The 17,275-nt window shown below is 40.2% G+C and overlaps 1 protein-coding gene across 2 annotated transcripts in view; it reads left to right on the top strand.

The window, feature by feature from the left end:
• The first annotated feature begins 3,874 nt into the window (after nt 1–3,874).
• LOC101846740 (ATP-dependent RNA helicase DDX24) overlaps nt 3,875–17,275 on the top strand; it is a 34,869-nt gene continuing 21,468 nt past the window's right edge. Inside the window, exons 1-6 of one of the 2 annotated variants that reach the window (XM_035970285.1) lie at nt 3,875–3,949; nt 10,089–10,539; nt 11,219–11,367; nt 12,175–12,348; nt 15,417–15,527; nt 15,966–16,076. In XM_035970285.1, coding sequence (XP_035826178.1) covers nt 10,167–10,539; nt 11,219–11,367; nt 12,175–12,348; nt 15,417–15,527; nt 15,966–16,076 — 918 coding nt within the window. In that variant the 5' untranslated portion in view covers nt 3,875–3,949; nt 10,089–10,166. Of the gene's footprint in view, nt 3,950–4,365; nt 4,553–10,088; nt 10,540–11,218; nt 11,368–12,174; nt 12,349–15,416; nt 15,528–15,965; nt 16,077–17,275 lie in introns of those variants that run through there. The other variant, XM_005100429.3, reaches the window with a different exon arrangement.

The following is a 17,275-nucleotide window of genomic DNA, read 5'->3' as shown; positions in this document are numbered from 1 at the left end:
TCTTGACAAATCGACAACCAAAATCTGCCAAATGGCAACAAAAACCGCCAAATGTGACTTTAAAGTTAGACCAAAGAGTTGTGTTATATCAGCTATAAATTGTGTTTTTCCCCCCTGTCTAAATGCCCAAATTGATCTTGCATTCTACTAGTGAAAGATATGTTACCTGGGTCTGCGAAAAGTTGTCTAAATACAAAGTGCCATCGATCGGTTTTGCCACTTTCTTTGTCCGATTAGATCTACCACTTTTTTCTTTTCTTTTCTTTTTTTTTTGGGGGGGGGTGGGGCTGGGGGATGGAAGGTGTGTTACAGATCCTTTTAAACTCTTTATCATTATTGCTTCATGTGCAAAGAGAGACAGTAGGGAGACAGAGAGAGAGAGAGAGAGAGAGAGAGAGAGAGAGAGAGGGGGGGGGGGAGATAGAGAGACAGAGACAGAGGCAGAGACAGAGAGAGACAGAGAGAGACAGAGACAGACAGACAGACAGACAGGCAGACAGACAGACAGACAGACAGACAGACAGACAGACAGACAGACAGACAGACAGGCAGACAGACAGACAGACAGACAGGTAGACAGACATGTAGACAGAGGGAGAGAGTGGGGAGAAAGAGAGACATGGAGAGAGAAAAAGAAACAGGGAGAGAAAAAAAAAAGACAGACAGACCGACAGAGAGGGAGAGATGGGATTACAGAGGGACACTGGAAAACGAGTAGATTTACTGAAAATTAAACCAATTATTCCTTTGATTACGGTGATATTGGGGTGGGATTTTTTCAGATCTATAGAAACGAAGTACAGATACAATCTGTGTCTATTTGTATGTTAACTTAAGCCAAAAACAAGTCTTAGGCCGAGGGAGGCAGGGGGTTTCCTAAAATATGCGATAGAATTCACAGGCCTCCTTCTTTGTTAAAGGTAACTAAGTGAACTAGATCTAGATCTAACTAAGTTACTACATTTTCTCATGACATGACAGCATCCCTGAGCATCCCCGTAGCAGCGATCACCGCGCGTAAGTGTTTTCGCGCCCCGCGCCGGGCCGGGCGTTACGCGAAACAATGCATTGTTGTTATGGAGCGCCGCCACGAGTGTCACCTCTCCTCTCTATTACTGTAAACCCTCTCTGGTTAGACCAAGCAACACATTTTAATGGACCCTTCTCTCTCTCTTTGCGACACCGCGCGCAGCACGCCCAGTGGAACATACAAAATGTCGCCAATTATGGTCACTTAGCGCGAACTGCAGTCTTTTCTTTACAAAGGATTTATAGTAGGCCTGGGCAGTGGGCTACGGTATGGGAGGGAATATGTGCAAAAAAGAGGGGTGAAGGTGGTGTGGCAGGACTGGGAGAGTAAGATGGAGAGAGAAAAAGTAAAAGAAAGAGAGAGAGGGAGAGTGGGAGAGAGAGAGAGAGAGAGAGAGAGGGGGGTAAAGAGAGACAGAGAGAGAGACAGAGAGAGAGAGAGAGAGAGAGAGAGAGAGAGAGAGAGAGAGAGAGAGAGGGGGGGGGGAGAGAACGAGAAAAAAAAGGGGGGGGGTCTAATAAGGACTGTCTATGAACTTTATGTTTAGATCCCCATGTTTACTAGATCTAGTCGTGAAACACAGCCTTCCAGTAGTTTAAAAATCAAGAAAGGCGGTGGGTGAAGAAGCCCCCCACCCAACCCATCCACCCAAACAACCCCCCCCCCCAAAAAAAAAACAACAACAACAACAACCAAACCAACAACAGTTGTCTTGCGGAGTTACAGAAGATTATTAAACAGCAGACAGGAGAGTAAATCTTACTATAATATCCTGCTGAAAGGATTCGTTATATTAAAACATACCACAACGTATTAAATTTGACATAATGATTGCATGAATCAAGGGAAGTGCCATTACTATTTTCCTTGTGTTATGGTGAACGTAAAGGACTATATGTCTACGCAGTGGCGGGGCGCCATTGGTGCAATTGGTGCAAGCGCTCCACCTAACCCTGGCCTTCACCCCCCACCCCTTTTCTAATTGTTCTAAACCAGTCACTGCTCTAGATTACACTAGGCCTAGACGGTCAGAGAGTAAGAACGTATAGCACTCGGGCTATTACATCCTTGCGATCCGTCACCCCGCTGGCTGCGCCAATGAAGGGACAAACGGCGAGGATGGTTCATAGAGTTATGGGATGGTTTATGCTCGTCACACTTCTTGCGGTAGTGTCTGCTGGGAGAGCAAAATCTTTGCACCAAATTTATTTTTGTCATTGTAGAGAAATCTAGGTATCGTTCTTCCCGCACAAGAAGAAAGGTGCATGAAACTCCTCTTCGCAGGACCAATTTGGTGCAAGCTAAAATTTTGATCCAAGTTTCCGCGAGCCTATCTACTACACTTGAAGAGTCTACGGTAACTCAATGAAGAATGGATATCGATTTGTCTTCCTCTATTGTGTAGCAAGTCCTGGTGCTGCACGAAGTAATTAGAAATCTTTAAATCTTTTCAGATTGTGAACTTAGTGAGTTGTTAGTATTGTTTCACTTTATTGCAGTTTTTATGTGGTTTCATCAAGAAACAGTTGTACATATTGATAGATGTAGATTACGGGATATCTTGCAGATTTTAATTGACTTTCTCTAGAAATCTTAATAGTAGGTACTAAACCTATTGCCCATTTGCTCACTTTCCAATTATGCACCACCTTGTCTGCAACCCCATTGGGCCTATGTTGTCTTAGGTCTAGATAAATAGGTCAAAAGCTTTCACTTTTATTAAGAGAGCCAAGGCCTTTTCTCACAAAAACAAATTATAGAGCAAAAAGTCAAAATCAGCTTTAACTGTTAGCTTACAATGATGCCTTTGTCTATGAATTATTGAGCACAGTAATTTTGTTGTCTTTTTTAAGTGCACCCCCCTCCACTAAAGGTTTTAACTATTGAAAAGGTAATAATAATTGCAGTATTCTTTGTCTTTTAAAATGGGATAAAAATTTACAAACCGTATTGATGTTCAAATACTATATTTAAAATTGTTAGCTTGTGTCGTTGGGATACTTAGACTATTAATAATAATAAAGCATTATCTCACTCATTGCCCCCCCCCCCCCCCCTTACCTGTCAAATATTTATTGCTTTTCTTCATCTCTGACCGATATCACCGTTCATATTCAGGTCGTAACTCAACATTGCTTTGTAAACGCACAAATTAAAATTCGAATAAATGAAAGGCGATCGTACAGTCCCAGAGTACAGGCGCAAAATATGTCGAGCAAATTCGGATGCACACCTATAGATGGTCAGGGACACAAAAGCACCGATGAAATCACAATTGGATGTGATTATTATCCCATCTGATGCGGCCGTGTTGGCACTTCCTACCGAATCACACCTTGCTGTAGTTCAACGTTCGTAGAAATCAAAAGCGTCGAAAAGTTTACACATGGGTGTGATCCTTTCATTATAAGGCCCCTGCGCCTGAGGCGAACATTGTACTACTCGTCGAGAAATTTAGAGCGGAGATGTGATCGTACGTATGTGTGCATGTGGATGATACAAGAAGATTTGCATGTTTGGTTGGCTTTAGACATTTGTGGGTGAACCATAGATCTCCTTTTTTTAAATATGGGGTGACCCCCGCCCCCAAAACAAACAAACAAAAAAGCGGAAGAAAAAAAACAACTTTTGCCCTGCAGGGGTATTTTATTGCAGGTTCGTAGCTGTGTGAATTTCCCCCCTTTATATGACTTTATGATTTTATATGTCTTCTTTGTTGCGCCATACATCTCTAACTGGCACATCCTCTTTTCTAAACTTTTTAAACGCAAAAAACTGAAAAAATCAACAAGCAAACCTTGAGATGGCGTCAAAGTGGAAAGGTGTTTATGACAGTGAACGCAAGTTCCTGAAAAAATGGCAGGATTAATTTCTTTGGCTACAGCAGGCCACTGATGGCAGCGATAAAGCATTTTGAAGGTAACAAAATCTAAGTAGGCCTATGATGTAGGCCTATGTTAAAATTATTATCTGGATCGTAGGCTGTTCATTTTGCCTGCTCCTTCTCCCCTCCCTTCCTGTACTCTCCCCCCAACTTCTTCCTTCCTCTCCCCCCGTCACCACAAGAAGTGGTGAGTTTTTAAAAATATTGTTAGCAATGTAGTTTATATAAAATCGTTTCATACACGTGCCAGCGTTTTCCTTGTTATAAGATTTTATAGTGTTGTAACTGGTTTGGCATTAAATTTAACTTTACAGCAAGGACCCTCTGTAACCTCCTTGACTTACAGTCGCATGGTAGTTTTTGTTGCCATTTAGCAGGTTTTGGTTGTCGATTTGTCAGGAAGCCTGAAAATAATCTGGCAACCCTGGGCCCTTGTCTAGGCCTGAAAATTGTAAATCAAAATTGTTAACTTCCGCAAAATGGCGGCACCCATGCGCGTGAAAGCGAAGTGCTCTTGGCAAACAGTTAAAATACCACAAGATCTGCAAAACTCAGAAGTTTTTGATGGATTAGTCGATATACAGATATTGGAAGATTATGATCTTGTAGCTGAAGAAATTGAAAATGACGATGTTGAGGTAAGTTAGAAGATCTAGAATCTAGAACCGGGGCTCTTTGGAAATTGCCTTCCCGTTTCACGCGGCCGTTTGTTTACATTCATAAAATTAAAATGATAATGATATTAACGGAGTGTCTACGTACACGGTAACCGGGCACCTAGTCTCAGTATCTACTCTACGTTCATGGTTATGGGGCACCTGGTCTCAGTATCTACGTACACAGAAACCGGAATGAAAATAAATCAACGGAATGTCTACGTACGGTAACCGGGCGCAGAGATGCCGGCGCTTTTTCGGTAGTTCCCACCCCGCATTTGTTATTCGCCGGTATAGGCCCCAAGAGTAGGGGGGTTTAGGGGGGCTTGCCCCCCTGACCTAATAAAAGCAAGGTGGGGGGTTTCAGGGGGGCATGCCCCCCTGAATTTTACCACAATTTAATGTTTTGCAGTTGTTAGGTTTGATATCTTAGCTTGCCGCGAATCAAACGTATATAGATCTAGATGTAGGTCAGGCTCAATCAAATAAAGGGGGTGGGAACTACCGAAAAAGCGCCGAGATGCCAACCAGTACGATTTTACGTATTTTAGTACGATTTTTTGCGAAATTCCTGGAATGCGAAAAATATGAGATCCAGTTTGGGCGAGTAAACCTAATTATCTCAAGTCTCCTCTTTTGTCAGAATAGTATCAGTATCGCGGAACTGGAATATTTGAAAACCAAGTCCGATAAGGTCAGTAAGTTCATTTTTGCCGGTCGCGATAGTGATAATATTCGTTTAGCTTTTCCTCCTCCGAGAGTACGTTTTACTTTCACGCGAACAGGCTGCAATGGCGGCTGGCGGAAGTGTATGTGACACCGAGGCTTGATCGGGAAAATCAAGATCTACTTTCGCTTTCGTTACCACCGAGAAGTTTGCAAGCGGTAGACTGATAATGCAACTTATTTGTGACATGCAGGTTGTGTAGTGTAAACGCTGTGTTGCCGTGCAAATACAATTTCTCGAATTCGTCTCTGTGCTGTTACTTGTACTGTTACTGTAGGAAAAAAAGAAAAGAAAATACAAGCGTCGTCCGATTTTTAGATTGTCGGGCTCGCCATCGTGACGGTCAATGAACCTGCGCGCATTCGCGTCACAAATAAATGCGGCCTCGTGTGAGCAAAGACCGTGTTTGGTGGGAGTAACGGCCTTGCGAAGTATAGGACTACGGAATAGGGGAGAGGATTATTGATTTTTTAAAATACACTCGAGGAGTGGGGGGGGGGGGGGGAGGAGTGAAGGCAACACCAGAGGGCAAAAACTTGGTGGCAAATTTCAGAATTTTTATTAGAGCTCTCTGCAAAGCGCGCGTTGATGCAGGCCGTGTGCGGACTCGGGACCCTTCAAACTTTGCAAGTCTGTGTAATTGAAATAAAATGTTCGCGTGTCATTGGATAGGTGATAGTAAATTATACCTACAGTGTTTGTTGTAGCTTTCTGTTCAAGACGGGCAGATTTTCAGTGTCACTGCATCTTGCCCTCCCACAGTTGTTACAACTCTCACAGTGCATGGGTTTACTTGAGCCTTTCAAGTTATTACTCTTCTCTGAGTTTGACCCATAATTTTAGTCTGTCAGTTCATAACATGAATCATGACACCCAGACTGGTTCTTGATAGTCGAAATTCTTGTTCTAGGCCCTTCCGAACGCTCAAAACAGGATTAATTTTTTATAATAATAAATGAGTGGAAAATATTATAACACAGGCTGAAATACTTAAGTGAAACAAGACCCCAGTACGACACTGAACACTGACATGTTGTAGACTGGATACATGTATATTGTACGCGTGTGTGCTCCCTTTTTTGAGCTGGTGAGCTCGTAAATTTTTTTCAGGAAATATTGCTGGACAACCTGAACATTTTACTAGTTGGTCGGTCGGTCGTGGAGAATACACATTTTCCCCTGAAAATACACATTTTTATATTTCCCAATACTCATTTTGGTTTTGTTTGGTTGGCATCTCTGAGGGCGCGTAGCCTCAGGGTCTACGTACATGGTAACCGGGCACGTAGTCTCAGTATCTACGTACACGGTAACCGGAGAGTCCAAGAGATAGTTCACTCAGCCAAAAAGAGTGTCACTTTTATTGTTTTTCACACAAGTAGGGTAACTCTGTTCGCAAAGTTTGTGCTTTTTCGAAGAGGACGCACTGTCTAGGGTCAACCGCTCTATAGTCCAGCATGATACCCACTGAATTTCACATAGAGCGTCCAGTAAGCCTATACTTTCGCTTTCGTTACCACCTAGAAATTTGTCAGTAATTATTGTCTGATAACGCAACAATTATTGTAACATGAAGGTTCGGCATTACAAACGTGGTGTCGCCATGAAAATAAATCAATATTTGTCACTGTCAGGGGGGCAACATAAAGAAAAGAAAGTTATACAAGCGTCTTGTCAGGCTCGCCATTGTGACCGGTCAATGAACCTGCACATGTTCTGAGCGCTTAGAAGTACAGGACTCAGGAATGGAGGGAGATTATTGATAAGCCTATGCCTTAAAAATACTCGTGGGTTTTGTTAGGGATAATATGCTTTTTCAACTTTTTGTGCTGTAAACAAACTATTAAGTCTAACATTATTTTATTAAATAGCTTTCAGTTAAGGCTATTATCTTTAAAAACATACTACTCTGGAAAGTGAATTCCTTTCTGAATTTAGAATATACACTTGTCTAGGGTTTTGGTGAAGATATGCATGCATACTCTCAAGATTTTTAAAAAAGAAACAATACAATCCCAGTGGGAGCCTAGAAAATTCGGCAAGCGCTCTGTGGCAGGTCACGAACGGTTACTCTTACAATCACAAATTATTTTCTATCATCCTATTATTAGTATTAGCCTACATGTAGGGCTACCCATTCTCAACACCCAGGTAGGCCTAAGAATAAAAATCCATTTTATTCTCATTCTCAGACCGGGATGAGAATAACAATAATTATAATATTATTCTCACCGCGGGTGAGAATAATGACAACCTCTGAAGTAAGCAATGCGCGGACTTCTGCGAACACTTTTCGGGCTGAGTGAACAATCTTGTTATGTGCTATCGTTGGTAGGGATAGATCTAATTCTAATTGTGCAATGCGATACGAACCCCCCCCCCACACACATTGTGTCAATGATAATGACTCAAATCTCTCTTTTTTTTTTCCCCCTTGCGCCTTGAGAGAGAGAGAGATAAGTGCATTCTTTAACCCTAAAACTGAAACAAGTGTGATATTATAGCCTACTAGATCTAGATCTGGTGTAGATCTACAGTTGTTTTAACATTTAAAGCTTTTGCCAAAAGGTGGGATACCGGGGTGTGACAAACAAGGTCCAAAATCAATGTAGGCTCGACTCCGTGAGAATAGAATTTTTTCTTATCTGCACACCCGATGTGAATAATATTAACGAAGTGACTAGCTGTACTTAGATCTAGGTTTGGCCCTATCGACTCAAACTTGTTGAGTACGCAGGTCTCATTAGATCTAGATCTAGTAATTATTCAGGTTTAAAATACATGCAAGTCAGTAAGGCACCTTTTAGTTTTGTCTGAAATACAAATAGTTTAGGCATTGCAAACTAAAAATTTCGTTTACAATTCAGAGATCAATAATAAGTACGGCTAGCCTGATTGTCTAGCCGCCCTTAAGTACGGCTAGCCTAGCCGTCTAGCCTGCCAGTCTAACCATGTACTTATAAATCTTAGGCCCTATTAGATTAGCATTAGAAAACAGGTCTCATTAATAGTTATTCTGGTTTAAAATACATGCACTGACATTTAGGCACCGGGTTTCGTCTCAAATAGAAATACTTTAGGTATTGCAAAAGGCCTTTTTTTTTTTGTGGTCAGTCTAGCCATCCTATTAAAAATAAGTACGGCTAGCCTAGCAGTCTAGCCGTCAATAAGTACGGCTAGCCTCTTCTTAATATATTAATTCTTATGCACACACCCGGTGTGAATAAAATTAATTCTTATACGCACACCCGGTGTGAATAATCACTTCCTAATATTAATTTATTATAAGAAACAGACGTGATTGCTGAGGACAAAAGTGGTCATGTAGGGTAGGTTGGAGCAACTTCGACAGGTTTGTTGTGTAGTGCCGTAAAAGTAACCGATATTGATCCCGCCTTTATGAAAGAACACAGACTATCTTGGTATGGTTGTGTCAAGCAGCCATTCTACTTCTCGATTAGATCTTGGCATTATACCCTCGTGGTGCATGGGGCAACTTCGACATAGCTTGAAAGAGTAAGAATATTGACTGACAGGGGCTGTGGGCAACTTCAATAGGGGGCGGGTCTTCAACAGTAGACTACTGGGTTCTTATTCAACTTTTGTGCCCCCCCCCCCCCCCCCCCCCTCTCCCTGTCTTTCTCCCCCCTCCCTCATTCTCCGAGCGCGCTCACATGAAGGCACAGACTCACATCATAGGCCTGCGTGTACACACACACACACTCACACACACACACACACACTTTCTCTCTCTTGCACACACGCTTAGCTCCGAAAATGCGATAGTTGAGCAGTCTAGATTTTAGAGTCTAAGTCTGCTAGATTTTGTATCTGACCAGTCAAGGAATTTTGACCCATGATGAAAATGAAAAAAACCAAACAAGATTAATGAAATGTGATAGTTTGTTAAAGGTGATTCTGCTTATGAAGCTGAAAGGTCGAAATTGGCCCACCCCTTGTCAAAGTTGCCCCGTTTCGCCCTGTCAAATATGCACCAACCTCCAAAGTCTCTCTCCATCATTTTTAAATAAATCGTGTAATTTCATATATAATCGACATTTCTAATAATTCTAGTTTGATTTAAATGAACCTAAGGATACCAAAGTTTGGTTATACATAACTGATGAATAGTTTGAAGCAAGAAAACAAGCGTGTATGAGAAAGTAAATGACGGGTGTGAAATATAAATTTTTTTCTTCAAGAACGAAAAGTACGAGGGGACGGAGCGCCAAACTTGGATGGGTGTTTTCTGGAGCTTTCTGACTAAAAAAAAAAGAAACACAAAGTGGAAGCCCAGTGGGCTTTGATAATTCCTCGACACAGGGATCAAATGTCCCCTTTAGGGGTTTTCTGGATGAGTCGATCCGTGTCTAGGTTTCCCTCCTAGCCTAAGATTTAAAGTCTTTCACAAATTTTTATACTAGATCTATCTACCTGGTGCTACGCAACCAAGCATGGTAAGTAATCAGACGATTGTGTTTACGATTGATTTACTCTAGATCTAGATCTAGCTAGGAGATGAATGATTCAGTCCAAACAGGACTAATGGGGGGTCGGGTCGGTTTGCTCGCCAGATGGATGGTGCAAAGCGGCTACCGCAGCACAAATTTCTCTGAGGACAGTCATGTTGTGCATTGGTTGGTCCCTCCCACCCAAGTTGACTGGTCACTTAAACTCTAGAGGCTTACTGAATGTTTTTCTTAATTTATTACCTTAACATAAGGAATTTCTAAAAGAAGTTTCACTCAAATACAAACCATTGTAGATTTTTCTTTCTTGCTCTTTACACAGGAAAATTTGTCCAGGAAAGGCAAAAAACGTAAGAGGAAAAAAGAAAAACAGGGAGTGGCAGATGAACCTGTTGAAAAGATGATTAAAAAAGAGAATGTGGACATCAAATCCATTGCCTCTCAGAAAGATGTAAAGAAAGCTAAAAAGAAAAAGAAAAACAGTACAATTGCAGCAAATGAGAAGACAGCTTTTGATCATGGTGAAATGATTTCAAGTAAAAGTGTCCTAGCTGTAACCGATGTTGTGGAAAATACTGTTGAAGAATTGCCTGACACATCAGGGGAATCCAAAGTTTCTAAGGGTAAGAAAAAGCGCAGAAAAAAGAACAAGTTAGCAAAGCAGGTTGTAAACAAGACTACACAGCAGGATTCTGTTGAATGTGATGAAAACATGGATGCCGCTGATTCTGATGAGGATGGCCTTGTGAATGCTGATGAAGAATCAGACATTGGTGAGTGTGAAACCAGTTGTTGCAATGTCTCAAAAATAGGCTTGATTTTTTTAATAATCTAAAGTGTTTGTGTGTGGGGGGGGGGGGGGGGGGGGAATGCAAAAGGCCACTGTTTACCCTGATAAAAATTATGTTTCTGTTTTTGTTATGGGGAGCACTGCAGCGATTATAATTCAAAAGCCTTTGAAAATCAAGTTAATGACTACATTGAGCTTCTTTTGTTATGTTTCAAAAAGCAGACAATTGGTCGCTTTTAAGCACAAGGGGGCTATCCCGAAAAATGCTGTTCAGTTTCTTTAAAAGACAAGAGAGTTTTTTCTATAGCCAAACAATAATACACACCAATGAAACCAAACTTCTCCTATAGGGAGGGTGATGTCCACTTTTGGTGAAGGTCAAGATTGCTGGAAACCCCCGAAATCTGGGTTAGCCCGCTTTGTTCTTACAAGCGACCAATTCATCTGTAAAGAAAAGAAAAGGTCTTTTAAATTATATTAGACATCAGGTTGTAGCTGAAATTGTTTAGAGGATCCTTTGAGAATTTTTTTATTTAAAAAAAAATGGCTTTGCATCCAAGTTGAAGAGTTTTTCAAGTATGCTACTTCAATTTTTCTTCTTTTGAAATCAATTACTGTTGGGTACCTGGGTCATATTTATTTCTTATTTATGTCTGTTCTAGATATGTCTCAGTGGGCAAATCTCTGTGTACCGGATATCTTATTGAAGGCCCTGGAGAAACAAAGGTTTGAAACCCCAAGTGTGATACAGACGATGGCACTTCCTAGTGCTATCAGAGACCGGAGGGACATCCTTGGTGCTGCTGAGACGGTATGAAAGGAAGTACTAATTTTGAAAGATTCAAGAACTTTCATTTAAACAGAAAAAAGTAGTAGAATTGTGTTGTTCTTGATGTTTTTCTCTGTCTCATATTGACTGTTCTTATTTTGGAAGAATTTATTATTTTTTCCTTGTTGACAACGAATACAGCATAATTCATGTATGTATAAAACGCGCCAAGTGTTTTCTTCGAAGTTGTTTTCTTCACTGCATAGCATTGGAGTTCAACTGCACTTAGAAATGAGGTAGCTGCGTGTTATTTTTCTAAGTACATAAGACAATCAGGCTTTAACTTAACGTACATTGTATCAAATGTTGGCAAAAATGCAAACTTGATGCCTGTCAGTAAATATGTCTGTGCCAGCTGACCCAGATTATCTTGAGCCAGGAAGGAAGCTGTCAAGAACTTATGAGTCAAGCCAAATAAAAGTCACATTATTGGAAGAAAAGTGATGCCATGCTTGGCAAAAAATGATGTTCCCTTGTAACTTGTGTGCCTACAATTTTTCTGATTTATGGCTATCATTGATAAAGACAGCTGAAGTTCTCATATTTTTCTTCTTTATGTTAAGTTTGGCTATTTGCCCAAAATTTCTTTACTGCAAGCAATTTGACTTATGGCTATCAGGAAAGACCGGTCTCCTTAGATTTGATGACTATGCTTATAAATAATAATGTGACTTCAGTGTTAAGTGCTGAATAAGTGCTCCATGTCCATATGCATCTGAAAGCTTAATTGTACACAGTCAAATTAAAGTTTAAGTATGCTTATTTGTTCATGTTTTCTTTTATTATAAGGGAAGTGGAAAGACGCTTGCTTTCGGTATCCCTGTTCTTGCTAAGATTCTGGCTGTGAAAGAACAGAAGAGCGCACAGAGAAAAGAAAGTCAAGAAGAGGATGATGGTGAAAATGAAGACGAAGCTGATGAGAAAGAAAAGGAAGCTGACAGTGGTCAAAAGATGAAATCAGAGGTTAGTTTTATTGTAATAGTGGGAAGTTTAGAAAATTTTGTTCTGATAAATTTTATGCACTATCTAGTAGAAATGTACCCAGCTGAAGGGCTAGAACTCAAATGGTAACTGGATCGAAAAAGTAAAAAAAAGTAGAGGTGTATATAGCACTTAGCAGGTATTTATTTGTGAGGCACCGTTATGAAATCAGGCATTCGTCAAAATAATGAGATCAAAGAAACCGACAATTTTCCGATCGAATGGAAATTTTTATCGACTCAACATCTTGCATGTTGATACAAAACACATTACTGTGAATTTAACTGAAACACGCTGGTTAATGGCACAAAAAATGTAAATTTTCTATTTCCAAAGACTCAAGCTTTGTAAGTCATCAAACTTTGGCAGCCACTTTCTCACTAATTTTACCTCTGAAACCAGGCGTCCCCTACCTCCTTCAATTGCAAATATCTCGACTTCTAATCGAGATAGATAAGTATTTCTTCCACCAAAAGCAAGACAAATGAACAAGCTTTAACTGTTATCCTGCGTCTGTGCCCAGATGCATATCTTATCAGCAACCGATTACGTCGGACGTGCCGGGCAGGCCGCCGGGGTCACTCAGTGTGTACTGTTGGTGTACAGCGCATGCGCACCGGGAAACGTGTGTTTTCGCCATAAATACCGCGGGTGTGTGTTAACCGATGATGAAAATAACGCTCTATCTTTCATAGCTTTCTATTATAAAGTGTTACAAACACATGAATAACCCCCTTTCACAAGCTGATAAGACATTACGAGTAGTTACGCCCATTCGAATAACCTCTCTGGACGCTCTTGTTGTAATGAATGATCTGAGGTTTGAAAGGGGATAATTTAGGTCAATTTCCGAATGTTTTACACTCAAATTGTTCTTTGTACCTGCACAATGGTATTCAAAACTATCAAACAAGCTTATTTTTTATCAGGTAGTATCATTTCATACAAAATCAAGCTCCTTTGAAATATTTTGTATAGAAAAATGGAAGTCTTGTATCCTGACTATCCTTTCGAGCTCCTTATGTCTAAGTGGGTCAATTTCTTCTATAATTTCATTGTACGAACATCTAGAGCTACCAACGTGGCATGTTTTGAATGAGACGCATGCCTCGATTACGAAACAACGCAGGCGGTTCTAGAAGAAGGCCACAAACGCACACAAACTCAAGCAGACTGACGCACACACGCTTGATTTGCGTGAATGGGGATCCGACTCGGGACCCGAATGACACGTAAGAGGATGCGCGCTGCACGTGCGCTGAGCCAGGGGCTACACTGATTCGGGACCAGAACGTAGGCGAGGTGCCGAAATAAGCTTATCGAGCAGCATAAACCCGGCTCCCACAGGATGAGGGTTAAATACCAATAACTCTCATCATCATCATCTAGTGCCAGATTTGCGACAGACATCGGCCATCATGGATTTCCATTCGTTCCTTTGCACTGATGCTCTCAAAAAAGCTACGTTTCCCTGATCTTTTCCTGTTACCCATTTGTTTAGGTTCCCTAAGTATGTTGTTCTGGGCCTACCCCTGCCTCGCTTGACCTCAATAACTCTACATGCCAAAAAATTGACGAGCGCCCGATTCCACCGTGCCGTAACACATGTTTGGTATTTAATCATAATAAATGCATTTGTAAATGTTATCAAATTGACTGTTACTCTGTTTTTGCATTCTGGTAAGTTGAAGTGAATGAGGAAATTCACAAAAGATAAGGTCTTATGCCTTTGAACAGGTTTTGTACCAGTGTTTCCCATTTCTGTAGCCTGGGTTGTACATTGATTTTGTAAAAAAGATTTATCTTATAGGAGGGAATCTTAAAAATGCTTTCTGAGCTTTTTTTCCCTCTCCTGAAAGCTTTCTGAAAGGTTATGCATTACACAGTGTTTAACGTTTGGTGATTCGTAGGCACTTGGGTTGGTTTTTTCATGTGGTAATTATTTTCTTCAAAAACTCTGAAACATATTTGATGTAATAATATTCATGATTATGGATTTTGAAGATTAATCATCCCATATCATAGCATTGATGTAGTAGGCTTACAAATGCTACACAACCCATTTGACGATAGCGTAGAATATAAGGCGTTTTGAGACTCCGTATGCTGTGTCTTTTATGCTTTTGGTATCAAAAAGTTAAATTCTCAAAGGAGATGTGAGTCTTCTTTTCTTTTCTTTTCCTTTTCATTCTCTGTTGCCGTTTAAGCGTGAGGGGAGATGCAGTTTTCTATGGTAGGCCAGCTCTTTCAATTGGGATATTATAATTTTGCAGAGTTTACTTGACTCCCTCAATCCATCTTTTGCGTGGTCTACTTCTTCTTTCATAGTCTTAGTACCTGGTGTTATAGGCTCTCGAGGCAGGCTGGCTTGGTGACATTCGTATCATGTGGTCAAACCATTTTATTCTGTTTTTCTATGAAACGCTGGCAGGACTTTGTGCCAATAGTCCCTCTTAATTCTACTTATCTCTGCCTGTCTCTTCTCGAGATGTTAAAGGTTTTAATTTGCAGAGACATTTCATCTCTCATGCAATGTTTTGTTCTCATAGGTTTCACCTAATGTCCAGGTCTTGCACTGGTAGCATAATGTTGGTATGAATATTGAAGTTATAAGCTGTCTCTTTTGAGATGATGTCAGTAATCATCAAAACATTATTTTTGTTTCCTTCATAGCTATGCTGGTCATTAGTTTGGTTTTATAATAATAACTTTTAATCTCAAGCTCAAGTTTAACAAAACTTAAGAAGGCAGGTTTTGTCTAGTCAAGTCAGTGATATTGACTTTTTTACTTCTTATTACGTTTGTCTTGTTTCCTTACCTCTACAGTGACATCCTCATGAAAAATTTCATGTGTGACTACTAGATTAGAGGGTTAGTTATCTCTCTTAAGTTTTCTGAAATGTCTGTCCATGGTGTATAGTATTGCCCACATAATTAATTACATACAACATGGCACTGTAACTGAACTTGAGTCCGAACCAAATTTTCATCTGAAGCATTGTTTTGAGAAATGTTCAATATTTTCCAACATCTACATTATGCTTCATCAGGAGTCAGTACAGGACAACCCTCCCATGGCTCTTATTCTGGAGCCAACTCGAGAACTTGCAGTTCAAGTCAAAAAGCATCTACAGACAGTGGCAATATTTACAGATGTGAAGGTCTGCTTTTTTGTATGTCACTCACGTTGAGTTTTAGAAATTGTGGTCCTGCACTCTATTTGTATTATTTAAAAATGTGGATTCAAGTCTCCAATGTTTTTACTGAAAAGATTTTTACTTTTGGTGGGACCCATATTTTTTCAGGAGATTTCAGAAGTAGCTCTAACTACAATGGAAAAATAATCAGAGAAAGTGTTTTAATGTAGGTTATTTCCTAAATGTCCTGTATGTAGGTAGTTCAAATTTTTACATTCTTTGTAACATCAGATTTTACAAGTCTGGTTTTTTCCCCTCGACGTTAGGAGAATTATGGTAACACTGATTTCCCTCTAAAACGTCAGTCTCTTGACTAAATTTAAATATGTTAAAGGCATTGATTCACAAGTCAGTTTTTAAAAATGATTACATTTTTTTCTGTATATTTTCTGACTTTTCAAGTTTGCTACAGTTGTCGGAGGTATGTCAGTGGAGAAACAGAGGAGAATTCTTGCAAAGCAACCTGAAGTGATCATTGCAACTCCAGGGAGGTTGTGGCAACTGATTGAAGAGGTAATTTAATTTTTTTTGGAGTGTTTTTTTTTCATTTTTCTTTTATTATGTCTTTTGCACCCAGAAAACTATTGCAGTATTCTGTTAATAAATAATTCAGGAATATAATTTTAGTTAATTCAGACCTGCCACTCATGCCGATTTAATCAGGATATCCAGATTTTTCACCCCAAATCTCATGCATCCCGATTTTCTCGATTTCAATCACATTTATCTAGATTTTTTTGTTCTCTCTCTTGGCGGATTTTTCTAAAAACGTCACTCTCTTCTTCTCTGTTGCAGAAAGCACCTTTTAAACTTTTTGTCAACAGGGACCCAGAGCACTATTTTCCAAAATTTAGTAGTTGACTCGCCCCAAGTTGTGATGGAACTTTACTCACACGTTTTTTCAACTATAATGGAAGTAGTATCGATTTGGCATTCTGACTTGGGACATTCTCAAGATCTACTTTAGTTTTTGTTTCCACTGTGACATACAAAAGATTTAGTCGGGATATCCCAATTTTTTGCCCCAAATCTCAAGCATCCCGATTTTCCCGATTTCGATTGTGTGTATCCCGATTTTTTGTCCCAGTCTGTTGTTGTGCCGTATTTTTCGAAAAACTTACTCTGCCTTCTTCTCTGTCGCCGGAAGCACCTGTTGAACTTTTTGTCAGTAGGAACTCGGATCACTATTTCCAGAAATATCGATGCCGGATTAAGTAGTTGACTCACCCCAAGTTGTGTTTGATTTTTGCCCGCTCTCAGAATTCTCAGATGATAGCCTGGTTACTGTTACAATTTGGGACATACAAATAATCATATTCGTAGTCTTTCTGTTACTTTTAAATCAAGCCTTGTCCGAGGTTTGGTAACTGCGCGTTCACATCAAACACTCGAACGAGCGACAGTCTTTCTAACCCTTACACAACTACACGTAAATGTGCTGATAAGACTAACATACGGCCGTTGTCGTTGCTTTAGTCTGAACGCATTATGAGGGATAAGAGATTTGTTGGTACATTTAGTCGGTTGGCTGCCGTTGTTATCCTAATAGTAGAATGACTGTCGCTCATCCAGGTGTTATGTGTGAACGCGCTGTCAGTCAGACCCGTCAGTAAAATTGTTTCAATTGGCATTGCATCACGTGACACGACTTCGTCGTGTGAGTTCTGCGTGTTGGGGACTGTCCGTTGACGAGGTCAATTTAAGTTCATGTA

Source organism: Aplysia californica, unplaced genomic scaffold, assembly GCF_000002075.1.
Source record: "Aplysia californica isolate F4 #8 unplaced genomic scaffold, AplCal3.0 scaffold00247, whole genome shotgun sequence".
Classification (NCBI taxonomy): domain Eukaryota; kingdom Metazoa; phylum Mollusca; class Gastropoda; order Aplysiida; family Aplysiidae; genus Aplysia; species Aplysia californica.
This window is presented reverse-complemented; position numbering and strand designations above follow the sequence as displayed.